This window comes from Primulina huaijiensis, chromosome 10 (genome assembly GCF_012295235.1).
Source record: "Primulina huaijiensis isolate GDHJ02 chromosome 10, ASM1229523v2, whole genome shotgun sequence".
Classification (NCBI taxonomy): Eukaryota; Viridiplantae; Streptophyta; class Magnoliopsida; order Lamiales; family Gesneriaceae; genus Primulina; species Primulina huaijiensis.
The window spans coordinates 19848653-19866223 of record NC_133315.1 but is presented as its reverse complement, the minus strand read 5'-3'; the positions used below and the strand labels follow the sequence as shown (position 1 = coordinate 19866223).

At 36.4% G+C, this 17571-nt stretch overlaps 2 protein-coding genes across 4 annotated transcripts; one reads left to right on the top strand and one right to left on the bottom strand.

The window, feature by feature from the left end:
• Nucleotides 1–517: 517 nt before the first annotated feature.
• Nucleotides 518–6071, top strand: LOC140986303 (uncharacterized). Its single transcript, XM_073454464.1, has 8 exons — nt 518–1028; nt 1899–2063; nt 2354–2446; nt 2522–2637; nt 4198–4296; nt 4386–4691; nt 4809–4973; nt 5471–6071. Exons 1-8 carry the CDS (start codon nt 687–689, stop codon nt 5760–5762), a joined length of 1578 nt encoding a protein of 525 aa, XP_073310565.1. The 5' UTR covers nt 518–686; the 3' UTR covers nt 5763–6071.
• A 962-nt stretch (nt 6072–7033) lies between these two features.
• LOC140986302 (uncharacterized) lies at nt 7034–17453 on the bottom strand. Of its 3 annotated transcripts, XM_073454463.1 has the most exons (12): nt 16985–17453; nt 15428–15653; nt 14845–14992; nt 13883–13990; nt 12442–12599; nt 11474–11639; nt 10237–10373; nt 9127–9811; nt 8738–8850; nt 7519–7774; nt 7422–7433; nt 7034–7329 (listed from the first exon to the last, which is right to left on the bottom strand). In XM_073454463.1, the coding sequence occupies exons 1-12, from the start codon at nt 17217–17219 to the stop codon at nt 7228–7230; spliced, it is 2346 nt and encodes a 781-aa protein (XP_073310564.1). In that variant the 5' UTR covers nt 17220–17453; the 3' UTR covers nt 7034–7227. The 3 variants fall into 3 exon arrangements, with proteins under 3 accessions (XP_073310564.1, XP_073310562.1, XP_073310563.1); XM_073454461.1 differs by having other exon boundaries at nt 7134–7433; nt 16985–17451; XM_073454462.1 differs by having other exon boundaries at nt 7134–7433; nt 15428–15650; nt 16985–17450.
• Between the last annotated feature and the right edge of the window lie 118 nt (nt 17454–17571).

The following is a 17571-nucleotide window of genomic DNA, read 5'->3' as shown; positions in this document are numbered from 1 at the left end:
ATTAATTAGGAATGTTAAAAATAATACGTACTCTCTGTTTTATGTTGTACATGTATATGCAATAAATTGTATATATTAAATAAATATAAAAACCATAGAAATAATATTTTATGAATAAAATTTCTATATTAAATGAGATAAAAACATAAATTAGAGTATAAATAGTGATATTATATTTTGAAATGAAATAAATAAATAAATATCACCAATATCCAATTTATGCAAAAACTTGTGTGATACGGTCTCACGGATCGTATTTTGTGAGACAGATATTTTATTTGGGTCATCTATGAAAAAATATTATTTTTTATGTTAAGAATATTATTTTTTATTGTGAATATCGGTAAAATTGACCCGTTTCACAAGAGGCCTACCCTCCAATTTAACATAAACCTCTCAACCGACTCGACTCAGTAGACTCGAGCGGTTAATGGCGAGTCGACTCAAATGCACGAGAGGATTGGGTTTTGTCGCATAGGCGGGTCCAATCAAAACTTTTAACTCCTTTCTTTTCTCACCCAATTCATTTGTCTCTCCATCTTTCCATCTGAGAGAGAGCACTCTCCCAAGAAATTGACAAATCCCTTCATCCATGGACGATTAGTTGAATCCAGGCCTCAATTTCGAACACAAATCAAGAAATTCGAAGTTGAGACGCAGTAAACGAGCAAGATTCAGGCGAAGTAATGGGTCACACGGTGTTTCAAACAGGGCAGATTATGCCGCTGGCTCCCATCCATAAAACCTTAACTTTGTTACCGCCCGCCACTTTGTACCGGTTACCGGGTTCTTCGCAGAGAAAGTGCGTTCTGACGATTAAGGCGTCGTCGGCGGCGGTCGTTGACGGTGATGCAGTTGCTAGACTGGAGCGATGCTTTCTGGCGTCACCGCCGGCAACGAATGCACCTTCATCGAGTGCTCCTGATTTTGGCCCCGTTATGAAGGGACAGTACGGTGCATTTGGCGCTGTTACTTTGGAAAAGTCGAAGCTCGATTTGACACAGAAACAGACCAAGTCTAGTCCCGAGGTATCTTTGTGTATCATATTTATTCAATTAAGTTGTCAAAACTTGATTTTTTTTGTTTGTTTCTCTCATATTTGGTTGGACGATTAATTAAATTATGTAGATATAGTTCGATAACAACTAATTATGGGAATTAGTTTGAGTGAAACTATACGTGCATTTCTCGAGCTAATTTTCCGGAGATTATTAGGTATTTTGGCTAGTTTTCGAAAAATGGGGAACTCTGTGGCGCATTAAGCTTTATTAGTGCGCTCGGCAAAGTATTGTGATGCTGAGTTCATTTGTTAAAATATATTTGAGAACAATAAGAAGGGAATAAATCCACATCCCAAATTATACCTATGATGTTCTTTTTACTCCTCTTTTTTAGTTTCTGGCTTATGGGTCTTTATTTCATGTGAAATTTTATTTCGTTTCATGTGTTTTTTAAGGCACCAACACTTGCTAGTTAAGGGCTCTGAAACTTTATTTGGAAAGTTCCCACTTAATTATATATTCAGTTTAATTTCGTCGTGTTCTTTTTGCTTGGCCCAAATAATCATCCTTCCCAATTCTGCACCTGATGATGATGCATGCATGAAAACTCTTTGTTGCACTTTTTGGCTTTTTGCTGTATTAATTGTTGGCATTTGATGCCCTTACTTACTAATTATCTATTTAGTCTTTTAGGTTTGAATCTATTTGGAAGCATGTGCTTCAATCCGTTTGGTATATGTAATTCCCAGTCAGTATACATAAATATTTACTTGGAAATTTATAGTTTATTGTGCATTAAATTGATTGCTCATAAAGATCAGAGCTTAATCAGAATTAGCATATTTTTTATATCACATCATGCACATTCACTCAATTTTTTCCTTCTGAACATGACAGCTTTCTACTGGGGGAGGAGGTGGTAATATCGGAAAGGGTCTCAGTCACGGTGGAGGTGATGGTGGCGATGATGGTGGCGATGATGATGATTACTTTGATAACTTTGATGAGGGCGACGAGGGAGATGAAGGTGGACTGTTTAGGAGAAGAATGATCCTGGGGGAGGTAACCAACTCGTCAATCATAAGGATTTGCTTTCTGTAGCTGCAAGTACAAATTTCAAATAATTTTGGCTTTCAATAATACATGGTTTTGCTATAACTTCGAGTATGTTGTGCTTTAAATTTAGGCTATTCTGACAACTTATTGCCTAGTTTCACTAAAAAGCGTGTGGCGGCTGCACCAAATAATTTATCCTTTAGCACACAGTCACTAACAAACACATTTTATCGGGTGATTTTTGTATTTTAATTGAATTTAATATTTATAGGATGATGCTTTATGTTCTTTACTAGTTGTTTGATCGGAAATTTGTGGATGCTGTATTGAATGAGTGGCAAAAGACTATGATGGATTTACCTGCTGGATTACGTCAAGCATATGAAATGGTAATATTTGATTTCTCCTCTATACTTGGGCTGGATGATCTTAAAATTGGAAGCTGATGTGTAAAATGCCATTAGGGTTTGGTCAGTTCCGCTCAAATGGTGAGATTTTTGGCAATTAATGCCAGACCTACCACTGAGAGATTCATTTCTCGGTCCCTTCCTCAAGGATTATCAAGGGCTTTTATTGGCAGGTGAATTGTAGTGTCCTTTACCATCTACACTGATATCAAAGATCAAATTTCACTATTGTTATTGTCATTTATTTTGTACTAAGCTTATCACATTCTGTTGATAGCTTCAAGACATGCTTCGTTCTCTTTTTCTTTTGTTCTATTGGAAATAATACATTCCCTTTTCATGAGATCTGAATCACATGGATATCGACTTGTAGTAGGAATGTTATATATTATTGACATGATACAATGTCCTTATCCTATAGTTAGGGGTGTTCGGTCAGAACCGAACTAGTATAAACCAAACTAGCCGTTATTTTTTTGACCAACCGTACTGACCGATTTTTATGACTAAAACCAAACAAACGAATCGATAAAAATTCGGTTATTTCGGTCAGTAACCGTAACCGAAATGGTTGTTTTTTGAGCGTCAGTATGCAGTCTTGACGTTGTCAAGAAATTAGTCCTTCCCACCTTTGCAATCTTGACGTTGTCAAGAAATTAGTCCTTTCCACCTTTGCAATTTGGTTTATTCTTTCTGGGATATAGATGTTTGGGTTATTGGAGCTTGTGAAAAGATTCCACCAATACTTTTTCTGGTGTTCTATAGCCATAATAGCTATAAAGGAAATACTCATCATGCTGAAAGTTCTGAAGTTTTTGTACATTTTAGGCCTCTCAAAAACATACTGTACTTGAGAGAACTGTCATAAATTCTTTTTCCTTTTTTCCTTGTTTACTGATGTCGTTTGTGAGTAAAAGTTTAATGCTATTTGTGATGGTAGAGCCCACAGCGTGAAGTCTGAGTAAATATAAGATTACAGTTGATTGTTTTGATGCTTCTAGATTGTTTGTAAGTGTTATCATCTCCCCAATGCAACTGAAGTTAAACCTAAGATTGTAATTGTTAAAGATTGAAACTTAGATCTAACTCAACCCCAAAAACTAGTTCAAGGAGTAGGATTGTTCATTTTCATTTATGCAACTGCCAAGGACTTAATTCAGCCGATGTGAGACATCTAACACACTCTCACGCTCAGGAATGTACAACTGGAGCGTGAAGTTTATAAGACATTATCGGGTGGGTAGTCTAACACGTAACGATAGGGCTCAGCATGTTAAGATTGAGATTTAGACCAAACTCAACTCCAAAAGCTAGCTCAAGGGAGGAGCATTGTCCAAGTCATATATGCATATATGCATCTCCCAAAGACATAATCCAACCCATGTGTGATATCTAACACAACTTCTTCACACTTAGGAATGAACAACTGGAGCTTAAAGTTTGCAATATATTATCGTGTGGGCCATAGGGCAGTTCAACAGTAATAATTTTGTCGTGTCCTTTTTTGGCATGCTTTTTTCTTAAAAAGGTTGCAACTACTTGGTTTGATGCAATTGTTTTATGTTTTGTAAAATCTATCAGCTGCATGATATTCTTGTTGAGTGACAACTTTTAATCATATTCGCTTGATGATGTATGCACACTTGATAAAATTTGACTTTCATTGTACAATCAATGACTTATCTCGCGTAGGAGTTTTCTGATTTTTATTTAAATCATTCATGTCTATACAGGATGATTGCAGATCCAGCCTTTTTATACAGGCTGCTTCTTGAGCAGGCAACAACCATTGGTTGCTCTGTTTGGTGGGAGATCAAGAATCGCAAAGAGAGGTATTGATTTAGAACTGCCATGACGAAGAAAATATTTTTTTTTCCGTCGCTTAGTTGCCAACTGGATGAACACTTGTACCTTGTTGCAGGATTAAGCAGGAATGGGATCTTGCCCTCATTAATGTGCTGACTGTGACAGCTTGCAATGCCATTGTCGTTTGGTCACTAGCTCCTTGTCGTTCATATGGGAATACCTTCCAATTCGATTTGCAAAATACTCTGCAAAAGCTTCCCAATAATATATTTGAAAAGAGCTACCCATTAAGGGAATTTGACTTCCAAAAGAGACTTCAATCGTTATTATTTAAAGCTGCAGAACTATGCATTGTGGGATTTACTGCTGGAGCTGCACAAGGTGCTGCATCAACCCTTGTTGCCAGTAAAAAGGAGGGAAGGTAAAGCAATTCTGATGTATTTAACTTTAATCTCTATTTTTAGGCATTATTTTTTTGGTTATATCCTGTGTTGCCATAGAATTACAACTACTTGTTTTTCAACTGTTGATTCTGTAGGTTATCTGTGACTATACCATCTGTGAGCACCAATGCACTTGGTTATGGAGCTTTCCTTGGTCTTTATGCTAATTTGCGGTATCAGCTCTTGTGTGGTTTTGACAGAGCGGTAGTTAGCTACTTTGATGTCATTGGAGTTACTCTGGCTTTTAGCACAGCCCTGAGGTATGCATTCTGTGCCTGTTGAATTGCGAGCATCGAATATACAAAAATCTCTGTTGTGAAACTTAATCAATCGCATCTCGTTATTGCTCAGAATTGGATAAAGATGGCCTAGTGATTACCTTTCTCTCTCTATTTAACAACAGTCGCTAATGCATGCATTTCGATGGATTTGTTTATGTGGTTTAATTGTTCTCTGCAAATGGAAGTATTGATCTTACTTAAAAAAAATGAAACTATTGATCTTACTCCAAAAAAAAAAAAAAAAAAAAAAAAAAAATNATTGATTTAACCATGGGAGAACTATTTAATTATCTGCTACATGGATGATGGTCTTTTATTTCTGTGGTTTATTGGCTATGTTTTCTAATTTCGGTCTGTGCTTTTCTTGATCGGCTTTTAGGAGAAATTTCCCGCTGAGAATCAATCAATTCAGAAGTTGAATGAAATGCTTCTCTTGCAAGTTACATTTTACCAATTTTCTCTTTACATGCTTGCAGAATCCTAAATGTTCAGTTAGGAGAGACATCTAGGTTAGCTTGGCTTGGTGTTGAGGTCGATCCATTGGCTCAGTCAGATGATCTCTTGAAGGCTTACAGCAGACCCTCGGAAGGATCCAGAGATCTTTCACAGTCATCTTCAAAGTGGTTCATAAACAAGAAGACTATTGTCTCTGGGCTTGGCCTTCTTGGGATCAAACAGAAACAAAATGATGCAAACTTGAATGGCGAAGCACCTCCTCCCAAGGCTAGGAGAAAGAGAGTTGTTCGGAGAAAGGCGGCCATGAGTTAACCGTAGTTGCAATTGACCCTTCAATTTTGCAGCTTAGTAGCCCACGAACGGATGCTCGCAATGCGATGTATAAAGCGACTGAATCCAATGTTTGATGATGCACCATGGAGAGTTATCCTTCTTGGATCATGGGACCAACGGTATTATGCTAGAGTGATGCTACGTGAAAAGAATTTGTTACAAATTTTCGACCTTGTTTTCTTATTTCTGGTCTCATTATTGTGTAACAACAAAAATTGGGAGTTACTAACCGAAGGTAAATTTGTTGGTAACGTCTCATTATTCGTTTACTGCTGCTATACTTTTTCCCCTTTTCTTCAGTAAATAACTTCTAGAGATGAAAAAATATTATTACAAATGCTCTTGTATACCAGACCTGAGCGCAATTTCGTAAGACAGAAGCAATGAAATTCCTGATTCAATACGTCAAAATAATTGAAATATAAATGTCGAAGAATCAAGTCTGTACGATAAGTGAATCTTCAGGAGGATGCTCACATTTTATCAAAATCGCGTGTCTCCCACCCCTAGTCGAGATACTAAGTGGAGTTCATTAACCCCTTAGTCTTATTGGGGACAAGGGTAACTTAAGGGGTGCTTTCCCAGAATTGGTATCAAGTTGTTTCATTAGTAGCTGGGTCTTGACAGTGACAAAGGGAAGCCGGTTCTAAGTGAGAAGTTTGTCTTGACAGTGACAAAAGGAAGCCGGTTCTAAGTGAGAAGTTTGCCGAGAGTACCCATCCATAAAGTGAAGGAATGTTTTGGTAAAATACTGGGATTCCAGACAATAGCTTCCCAATGAACACATGGGCAACGATCACGAAAATAAGAATAAGCATGATCTCCTCTAGAACCTGAATTCAAGAACCAAGAAGAAAAAACGATAAAAGCACCGTGCGAGGATTCCATAGATTCCAGTAGTTCGTCTCTAATACTCAAAAAAGTTTTAGCCAGTGGAGAATCTATGATCAGCTGTTCAAGCCCATATACTGCTGCAAGTCTCGGGTGTGTTGGTTTACTCTTGTTTTGAGTTGGTTGCTTCCATCAAAGTAAAAACAGTGTACGCTTTAGTCAGGACAGATTCTTTCCTGATTCTTCACAAGCCCTTTCTGGTTTTGGCATCAGATGAAGTCCAGTGATTTCTCTCAATTAGTTTCGAACTGAAGATGATGTACTTCTGATCCTCATTCTCAAATTTTTTATTTATATTTTTCTATAAAAGAATGCGTTGCTTGTCAGATATCTTTTGCCTCCATTGAATCTTCAAAAATAAAAAACGTGTACTTTTTTTAGAGACGCCAGCGTAAAATTACACACACATTTTAATGAAAGAAGACGAGAAAATTTTTCCCAAAATACAGGCCAAATTAATAGTCCCGCCTAATTACTATTCCAAGTCCTTTCTGATTTCACTTTAGCTATTTGTTTCTTTGGCTTCTTTTGCGATGTCTGAGATTCTATTTCCTCAAACGGGAGCACAACAACAGGAGATGCTGGTACGGTGTCCCAACGTTCCTTGAGAAAGTTCATAAACGCCAGGACCATTTGCCTTCGGAACTCGAGTTCCCTTGTGAAGAGATCAAAAATTATAAATGTAAGAATATATTTGAACGGAACAATAAGCAGCACGGTTGAAACCAGTAACAACACCAAAGATACCTCAGTTGTTGTCTGTAAAAGAAATCAATGAAAATTCATCAAGAAAGGAAGATGCTCACAATCTGCATATTGAACACTGGACCCTGAGAAAAGGTACCTGAGGATCTCCTGCAAGAATGATTGTACGTATCTTGAGCAGCACAACATTCACATTCTGGAGATACTTCTCTACTTCACGAATGGCTTCTTTGACGGCAATAATTTTCTGGATAGTATTCGATGGAGGCTGATCACGTATTGTAACTTTTCCAAAGAATCTTCCAAGACGACCTTGTTCCTTGAGCCCCTTCAGTAATAACATACTAGCAGCCAAGATCATCAAAGACACCGGGAGTACGTAGAACATCAAGTTCCTGATAAGAATGAATAGTGGATTTGATTAGCTTATAATAAAAATTATACAAAAACAACAGTGGAGTTTAGTGAAGACAATATTGACAGAGAACGCTACAGATCACCTTTTTACGTAAGTTTGTTTGTGGATATGCATTATTTCCCCATTAAAGGTCCTTTAGCATGACATACACGAAGTAATCCAACAGGAAAATAAAATGAATTAAACTACACAAACCCAAAAAAAAAAACCATAGCATCAGTTTGCATGAGTACATCTCCACCTCATTCACAAGAGTAAAGTTGAAGTTCAAAGAAGACACATGATCAGGCAATATCCAGTTTCATGTAATTTCCAGTTTTCAGTCAAAAGTGAAACATTTTACTTTGCAAGATCACCTGGACAAATGTACCTCAAGCTGTCTTTCTTCATACCAAATTTAACAAGTTCTCACAAACACACCAAGAACCCAAATATGTCTCGTCAAGTTTCTGATTTTACAACTTATCACCCCACAAGGTCATTAGATTGCCTATATGTCTAAAAAAATTAGTGGTGTGACTAGGTAAGAATACAAGCTGCAGCTTACATCATACTTTAAGAGACAATATTTTTAGTTTCCTCAACTTAAGTTTTAAATAAATGAAGTGCATTTTGAAATTTATTTTCTTCACTTTCTCGTTTGTTGCAGAAGTCTTGTATTTTACAAGAATGTTTCTTTAAATCTAGCTTTCGCTACTTTTTCATACTGGCTGGTCGTTCCCCACTTAACTTCATTCTTTAAAATACTACCCGGCTCCCCAAAACAAGTACCAGAGGCAGCTACAGTTAGATTATAAGTCAGAAACCTTTGAAGTGATTTAATAATAGGGAAACGTGAGACCACTACTCAAAGAAGGCATAGGACCAGGCAATTTGCCAGCTGGAAATTGTGCTTTGCAAATTAATCTCGCGGACTTCAATGCCTGGAGTAGTAGCATACCTGAATATAAGAGTAGATACAAGTCCAAGAAATGACGCTGTCACAAGCGGATCATCCCAGCGTCTTAATCTTTCAAAACTTCTAGCAGTACAAGTCAGAGGAAGCACAAGTTCCTGAAAATAAGAAATGCCCATATTTTAAGGAAAAGCATAATGATACGAAGCATCATAACAACTCTGAGTTATTATAACAATGGGTTTAATATAAACTCATCTCAGAAAAAAATAATGTAATTCGCATATTACATATGTTAAATACTTATATTATATGCTTCAAGAAGCAGACAAGAGCAACACAACCCATAAATGATGTCATTTGCAGGGGTAAATGCAAATATATATGAAATTGAATAACTACATGCACTCGATTTTTTTTGGATAAATCCTGACCTTAAAAAGGTCAATGTTGCTAGGAATCCCTTCAAGCATTGCAGCATCAATTGTGGCTTGTGTTTTCTCAGCCAACTTGTATTTATCTCTACAAATCATTGCTGCCTTTTCCACTAAAGTCATGTCAGCTACAACAAGGTTTTTGCTAAGTACAACTCCTCTCGAAGACGTGTTCTTCCAAAAGCCCAGAGAAACATTGGAAGCCCATGACGCAGATCTCATCCATTTTCGTAAATAAACACTACCGTCAACATCATAGACATGAGTAGCACCTTCAGACACCTCACCAATGGGTCTCAAACGTAGTTCTGGTTCATCGTCACCCTCTGTCAATTTCTTAATAATGGCTCCACCCCAACAATTAACAGCAAGGGTTTGTAGAACGACATCGCCATATGGTGCATTTTGTAAAAACGAAAACTGAACCAGCTTTGTAGGCTCATCTATAGCCCTTCTCATGTATTGAAGAGCCTGAAGTCTGGCAATAGAATTTACGGCATGAGCAACAGCTCTATCCTTCCCTTTTTGAGCCCCATATATGTCATAGACTGATGGATCACGGGCTTGGGGACCAAACTCATTTATGAATTTGTGCAAACAAATAACTTCATTGATGAATGCATACCAGCCATCTCTTCGTGTTCCACCTCCTAAGTCAATAAATTCAAGTACCAATGGCGCATACCTGATAGCAAACAAATTAATAAATGGATTATTGACCCTACATTTTGAACCTTAAACCCTAAACCCTTAAAACACTTCCTCCAGAACATTAAACATCATGAAAAATGTAACTGAATTGAAGGAAAATAGAAGGAGAACTCTGAGATCGCTAGCAACAGCCTCCCACATTTCACATTATCTCTACTACATGAATGTGCCCGTGATTTTTACGGGTTGAAAATAAATAGGAGAAAGTTCCATAAATCGTGTTTATAACAACACAATTTGGTTTCAGAACTTATCATACCCTTGATCAAAGCAGAAAAATAAAAACAGTTAAACTACACACTCGAATACACTTTTGAAGCACGATAGAAATTCAAAGGACAGCAACCCATTTCCATGACATAATTTATAAGCTAAGATAGGACAGGCAAGCTTACTCACTCCGGCCCGGCTGAAACAGAGATTGCAGAGTCAAAAAGAGTTGATCCCAAAGGCCCAACTCTTGCTTTCTCTATTCTCGAACCACTTCTAGTAAGATCCAGCCTTAAAGCATCTTCCTCTCCCATCAAGTTAACTGCCTGACATGGAGCTATAATCTTATCAAACGGGATAAAACAAGTAAAAGAATCACTTTTTTTTGCTAAATAAATAGGCCTAATGGTTGTCAAGTTACATTGGGGCCTTCTTTTTTTCCCAGGCACATTATTTCATATAGATCCAAATGTGAAACTTGTTAATTCTAATTGGTCATAAATTTTATGGATCTGTTTGATGTAGCAATCCACGTGAGCCTCCATAAGGTTGAAGGATAAAAAAAGATCTGTCTATATTCCAAGTTCCAATCACGCTAGCATATGATACTTCCATCAAATTATCCTATAGCGAGCATCTGTATTTTCCAACTGGATGATGAGTAGTACATATTTTGGCTTCCAGGGCGCTTAGGTCGTGATGACATAAAGGCTGCTAGTTATTGAATAAGGCTCCATATCTTCTCCTTTTGATATGATGGTCGAAGAAGAATATAGGGGAAAAATGCTTTTGTTGAGAAGAGTTTTTATGTTCTTTCTATTTCGGAAAGGAACAACTTCTGTATAGATAGATAATATTATGGCAGTAAATGGAAGCATCCCCAGTGGCCATTTTGTGAAGAACGTAGCATATTAAAAAGGTAATCTGGTTCCTAGATGAATAGACTTTGGTTCCATCGCTGAACATCTATTTCAATACTCAAGAAGTTAAATGCACCCAACTCAACCGATGAATAGTAAATAAAGAATCATCAAACTCTGAATATAGATTGCATGCGACTTCAGATAGTAAAAGGAGACTCGATGAAAGAGATGCTGACAAGTAACTGAACACAGCGTAGCATAATAGCTCAAAAATTTGCACTTCAGTTCAAAACTGACGTTCAGAGATCTTTGTGAGAAATAATGAATGTCAGTCACCATGTAGTCACCTTGGACACAGAATAATCAACATTCACAGGTTTTTTAGATTTCATCCATCCCAGGATTGCGGCTTTAAAATCAAGAGAAACACAAGGTGGAAAATAGAAGGGAGACACCAGAGTTGGAAGTATCACGCATAAAGGCACAATTTATGGTTAATGATAATCACTCTAATGCACTCCTTAGCCCCCATTAAAATTTCTCTACTGACATGATAGAAATACCTCAAAGTAGAGAGCCTCATCAGTCAAAATGAGTTTTCCAGGCCATGACATGTTATTTTCCCATTTCATCACAGGCTGCTTTCTGCTGGAAGCAAGGCAGAGTATTCTCTCCTTGGTAACATGGGAAACCTCCGGAAACTGGTAAGACTTCCGACCTTCATGCACTCTGCAAAACAGAAGGGTTAACATATGCTGAAATTTGCAATCAAGTATTACACCAGAGATCTGTCAAAAGATATCCTTGCAACTGAAAAATGTTGATCTTTATCTTTGAATAATTTGAAAGATTCATAAACTTACACCAACACTATAGAACATACAAGTGAATTCAGACTATTTTGATGTTATCATAAAGTAACAGCTATCTCAACAAATCATGCATAAGAGTTAAATGTGGAATCTTAAGCAAAGTGGCATGAAGCCAACATAGTGCACCTTAATCTTCTGAACACCGATGCAAGATGTATGCACACCAGTGGAGTTTTAGATCTTGTTCAGGTGTTCTTAACATGTAAAGCAAAGAGAGGTTCCTGCTCAAAACTAAATGGAATTTCCTCCCAATATCTGCCCGAAAAACATAGAAGGGGACATAGGGAACACAATAGGCACACAAATGATGAAAAGACTTGAGCAGAAGAAGCAAACCATCAAATTAGAATATTTATCATTCATTAACCCAATGCACTTATGAGCCACTTTAATGGATATCTGTGGTAAAAAAAAGTTGAACAAAACTGTAGTTTATGAGTTACAGGCTTACAGCCTTTCGTATCAAAATGCTATATGATCAGAACGATATTAGATTTTTGCTTTTATATTCCGAGAAATAATGATTTTCTGCAATAAAATGCATGCTTTAGAACTTCTCAGGTTAAAAATTGCACAGTAATCGGTCTATTACGCCACAAATGAACAAGCACAACTGCAAATGCTGCAAACTAATCTGACCAAGCTTCCTTGAATCTTACCTGAGGAGTTCTTTTATATATGTTAACCATATGCTAAAGGAGATGCCTTGATCATCACCAGAAAGAGCTTTGAAAAGATTATGAACCGTGGGGTGATCAGCCACACCAGACACAGCAGGAGCTATACGAACAAAGGCCTCCTCTCCCACAAGCTTCCTCTTCAAGTACAATTAACACAGATCTTAATATTGATAACTTGATATTTGTGATTATTGAAAACAAAAGTAATATTTTGTGTTAAATCGAGCTGAAGAGGTAAGGGATTTAGTCATACCCCCATTAATATAATTCAAAACTCAAGATCACGAGGGCAACAACTCCAAAACAAAAAATAAATTAAATTAGTGGAAACCCATATGGGACCACAGTCCACCATTTCTTAATGTTTAAACACATATGACAAAATTAAAATAAATTTCGAACTTTTAAGTTTGCGAACCCAAATACCATCGCATCTAATATGCCCCTTCAAAAATGATGGAAAAGAATTCGAATAATGCATGAAAATAAAGGGAAAAAAACCTAAAAAATATTAAAAGGTATATTTCAATGAAGCTAAGCATCAATGATGGTTATTTGTGGTAGCTAATCATGGAAAGTACTTTGATTGCAATTTAAAAATTGCCACGCCCTCCAATATCCTGATAGGTAGAAGGAAGCTAAGGAGTTTTTTAAGAGAACATCAACATATTGTTATTCAAACCCTACCACGACCCTAAAACCGCAACGCCTTAGATACCCATAGACCACACATCCATCTCAATCTTCTGACTCTCTATTTATAACTCACCCAACACACAATGTGTAGTTGGAGAGAGTCTTTTGATCACCCACCATCTATATTTTGTGAAATCCATTGCAAAGATTATGAGTAGAATTCAAAACAACTTAAATATCAAAGAAGTAGAATCCGCCAACTTCAATTGTTAAACAAGAACAACCTTATGAGAGAGGATGGACGGAGAGAAAAAGAGAGAGGTTTCAGATTTTCTCTTTGACTCTCTAAATAGTTATGGGCGTTACATGGTCAAGATGGTACCTTTGCACCATCATTACCAAGGACAATAACTAGTTTTTCAAAACTTAAAAGAAATTTGTAAAAACTAAACATAAAAACAAGGGATGACGACCATGATATATAATTACCTACATGCATACAATAGATAGACAACAACCATCTCAGATTAGGTTTGGTCGCATTTCCAATATTTCTTCTTAAAAGATGGGGGGGTATTCCATTACATTAATTTGACATAGAATGCAGCTAACGTCTTAAGTATCTTCAGCAATTCCAATATCTTCACTCTCATAAAGGTGATTTATTTGTCCTGCCTACGATAAGATATGACTTTAAAGAAGTTAAAGAAAGAGTAGATGCAAATTCGATGTGCCAAGGTGCTGAAGAGATGACAATTCTTACAATGTTTATGTCAGAAAGTACCTGAAAGAAAGTTTTATCCAGCAATTTCTTTTGGTGATCCTTTCTTTGGCTGTAAGGATTCTCCCAGGCAATCATAGTTATAAATATTAGTCTCTGAAATGCAGGTTCCTGAAAACAGAGCAAAAAGACTAAGCATAAAAAAATATAAAAGCTAAACCTCAACTAGATTATAGACTAAGAAAACAAGAAGAGATTAGACAGACAAAAGGTACTTGAAGGAGGTTATTGGTCGAAAAAGAATATCACATAAGATAGTTTGTAAGGCTTTGAATTTCACTGAATGGTGTGTAATATGCATAAAGATAGCACAGAGGATTCTTTAAGAGAGATCGAGAAAGTTACTTTTGACGCTGTATCCCAAATTTGCCCATGTTTGGCACTTGGCACACTTAGATCAACTATTCATCGTCAGTTTCCTATGCACTCAATTTTCGGCTAAAAACATGGAATTTGTCGTGCACGGGACTAGCATATGGTACTTCACAAAATGCATTATTCTTCAACTCTTCTCATTAATTACAATGGAAAAGGAAGTTATTTTTCTCCATAGAAAACAACAACAGATGCATTAAATATGACTTCATCAACAGAAAATGGTTCATCAATTGCCACCTAATCTCAATCAAAACAAGTTCGTAATGAGAAAATATCCAGAAAGAACAGAGAAAAAAATGCCCTCACTCATAATAAAGAAAAACTTACAACAAAAAAATACTGATGCAACTCACAAAATCAAACAGCTATGGATAATTCTAAACATAGAAAACCAATAAATATAAGAAAATAAGGTCAAAAGATTAAGCCTATGAGACATAGATTTCACAAATAAACATAGTATTCACCAATCCACCACACATACACTTTCTTCTATGAGACAGCCTATCAACAGTAGGAAAAGGATAACTTGATTTTGGTAAATGGAAGATAATCCAGAATTGAAATTGTGTGCCATGTCTACAGACCTTAAGACTGGGATGAACTTCAGTATTATTTCTAGACAAAAACCTGAAGCAGCAATACTCCAACAAGCTACGTGGGTCATCATATACAGATTCAGAAACAAGCGCTTTGAATATTTTCTGCATTTTCTGCCCAGTCAACCCATTCATTCTGTATACATCAGAAGCAAATGAAATAAATATTAAATCATTATTTTTTTGCAGAATAATTTTGCATTAACCACATTATACATATACGTGAAGCAAACCAATTGACGTAACCAGCATACAAATTTCCTAGACACACATCTTTGGTCAATTTCACTTTCACGGTCACTGATTACTACAAATGAAAAGAATTGCATTTTTTGCTCACACTTTCCTGCTTTAGACCACTCAAAAATCAAAATCATAGTCAGGAAATTTATTACATTATGAAAGAAAATCTAATTGAATGAATCATCTGAATGACATTTAGTAAACAGTACATCTAGACAATCTATTCAATTTTGATCTGCCTACATAATATTTTTTAAAAAAAATATGACAAATAAAATAAAATCAATGACTGATGGAAACAAAAATATAAAAAAATGCAACCAGTTACCGGCTGAATTGTTCAATAGAAACAATGGCAGCTTCAGAGAGTTCTCCACCTGGGGTTCTGGAATCAATAGTCTGTTCGGTAATCAAGAAGTCCTCCATATTCTGATCTTCATTCTGAATATCGGGGATTCTTTCATGAACATTTTTTACAAGTGGAGAAGCCACTTCATTTAAAAATCTTTGGGTCTTTGTCAGCCAGTGGTTCACTGATTCTTGTACTAGATCTGCTGATCAAATAACTTTTTCAATAAGATATTTCTGACATTATGGAACATAAATATATTGTTTACTGAGCCATGACAAGGTAGCAATCAAAATGAGAATGATAGGAGAAATTCAACTTTTACATAAGCATCATTTGCTACGATAAATACAGAGAAATAAACGAACTTGGCATAAAAAAACGTTTGACTCTCTTGGAAAAAGTATATCTGACTAAACAAGCAATGACCCTAAACCTTAAGCCATCCTTATGCCAAGGTATAAAAAGCTGCAATAATGGAGTGGTCACATGGAGTAACCTCAGAAACTGACTAATATTTCAAGAATATGTGTGGTAATGTAATAGTTCAAAGATCCTTGAGAAGCTCTGAGTCTCAGATAATATCTACGCACTGCAAAGGATAAAACTCAGGTAAGCAGATGATCCGGTCGATACCACGTGATAAATATATATCCACCAAATTATGAGTCAGTTTAAGTTTTTAGAGTGGTGAATATTTCTGCTTGAAGAAAGAAAAAGTTTTCACCGTGGCAACTCCTGTCAAGTTTATGTGAAATAGCTCAAATAAGTGATCACTCAGCAAATTCGGTCGTCGACCAGGACTGGCTGAAAACATTGGTGAGGAGAAAGAAAGCACTATTGTTAACTCCTAATGGCAATAATTCATTAAAGAATATGGATCATCCTCACTGCCCCAACTTCAAAGGACTCTAGAATAGTGTACAAGCAAAAAAAGGTTGTTGATTAGAACTACATATAAACATGGTATGGAGAAAAAAAGCAGATTTGTCAACTTTCTTAGTGGAAAAGATACATTAAAGAATGTAGATCATCCTTACAAACCCAAAGTCAAATGATTTATTGTAGTATACATGCAAAACTGATGACTAGTTGTAGGCTTGTAGCACCAAATGGTTCGGGGCAGAACTAAACCAACAAAATGCTTCTGCTTTCAGTCATGATAAATGTTCTATCATGCAAGCACCCTTTCTTATGTAAAAACTCTGTTCCGAGCATCATGGCATTAAGAGATTTCAAGGGTTTCTCCCACACATTAAGAGATTACAACGAATAAATAATATGTAAACACTACTGCTCTTGAATAAGACAAAAATTTAATCCATAAAAGAATTACACAGCAAAATATACTTATCAAAGCAGTTAAATTTCCACCAATCTTTAACGAATGAATTCAAATATAACAATCAATACCCTGATAAAACTTTTCACCGTAAACCCAATTCTAGCAAAATCAACATGATTACGACAAGCGAGTAAAATTAAAAAAACAAAAAAAAAAGTTAAATATTGCCGGTGTAGGCTTCATGAACTTACTGACATCAATACCGTTGAGCTTCGGCCTTCTCTCTTCCCAATACTGTCTCACCTGCCCGAACCCAAACTTGTCATCCGTAGGAGGTGGTGGAGGAGAAGAAGAAGAAGAATTTGAAGAAACTGCACTCTTTTCACGGCAGACAATCTTGAAAACTAGTCTCTGTTGGTGGGGGTGGGCCGTAAAATATGGTGATTGCCTCAGGTGGCACCCTCTGAATGATACTTTCGAATTCATAAGTTCAATACAAACAACTATTCACTGCTTAATCTTTTGCGAATTTATCCACCAAAAAATTCAGCTTTGATCTCTAGGATTCCAGTTTGGATAAATGGAATTCGCTAAAACATGATATTATTTGGTAAAGTTAAATCAAGACAGAGACCGAAGTTGTGCTATCGCGTTTCGCTTCGTTTCTCTTTTCTTTTATATTTTTATCGAGAGAGTGATTTGAATTACGGCTGTGCAACTTGTTAATGAAATGAGACTAAAAGTTAAAATGATCGAGTCTTCCTCATACATCGTGGTTGGAGCCATTCGATTTGGTATACACGACTCATGCCTTGTGGAAGACTCCTCAAACATGTTT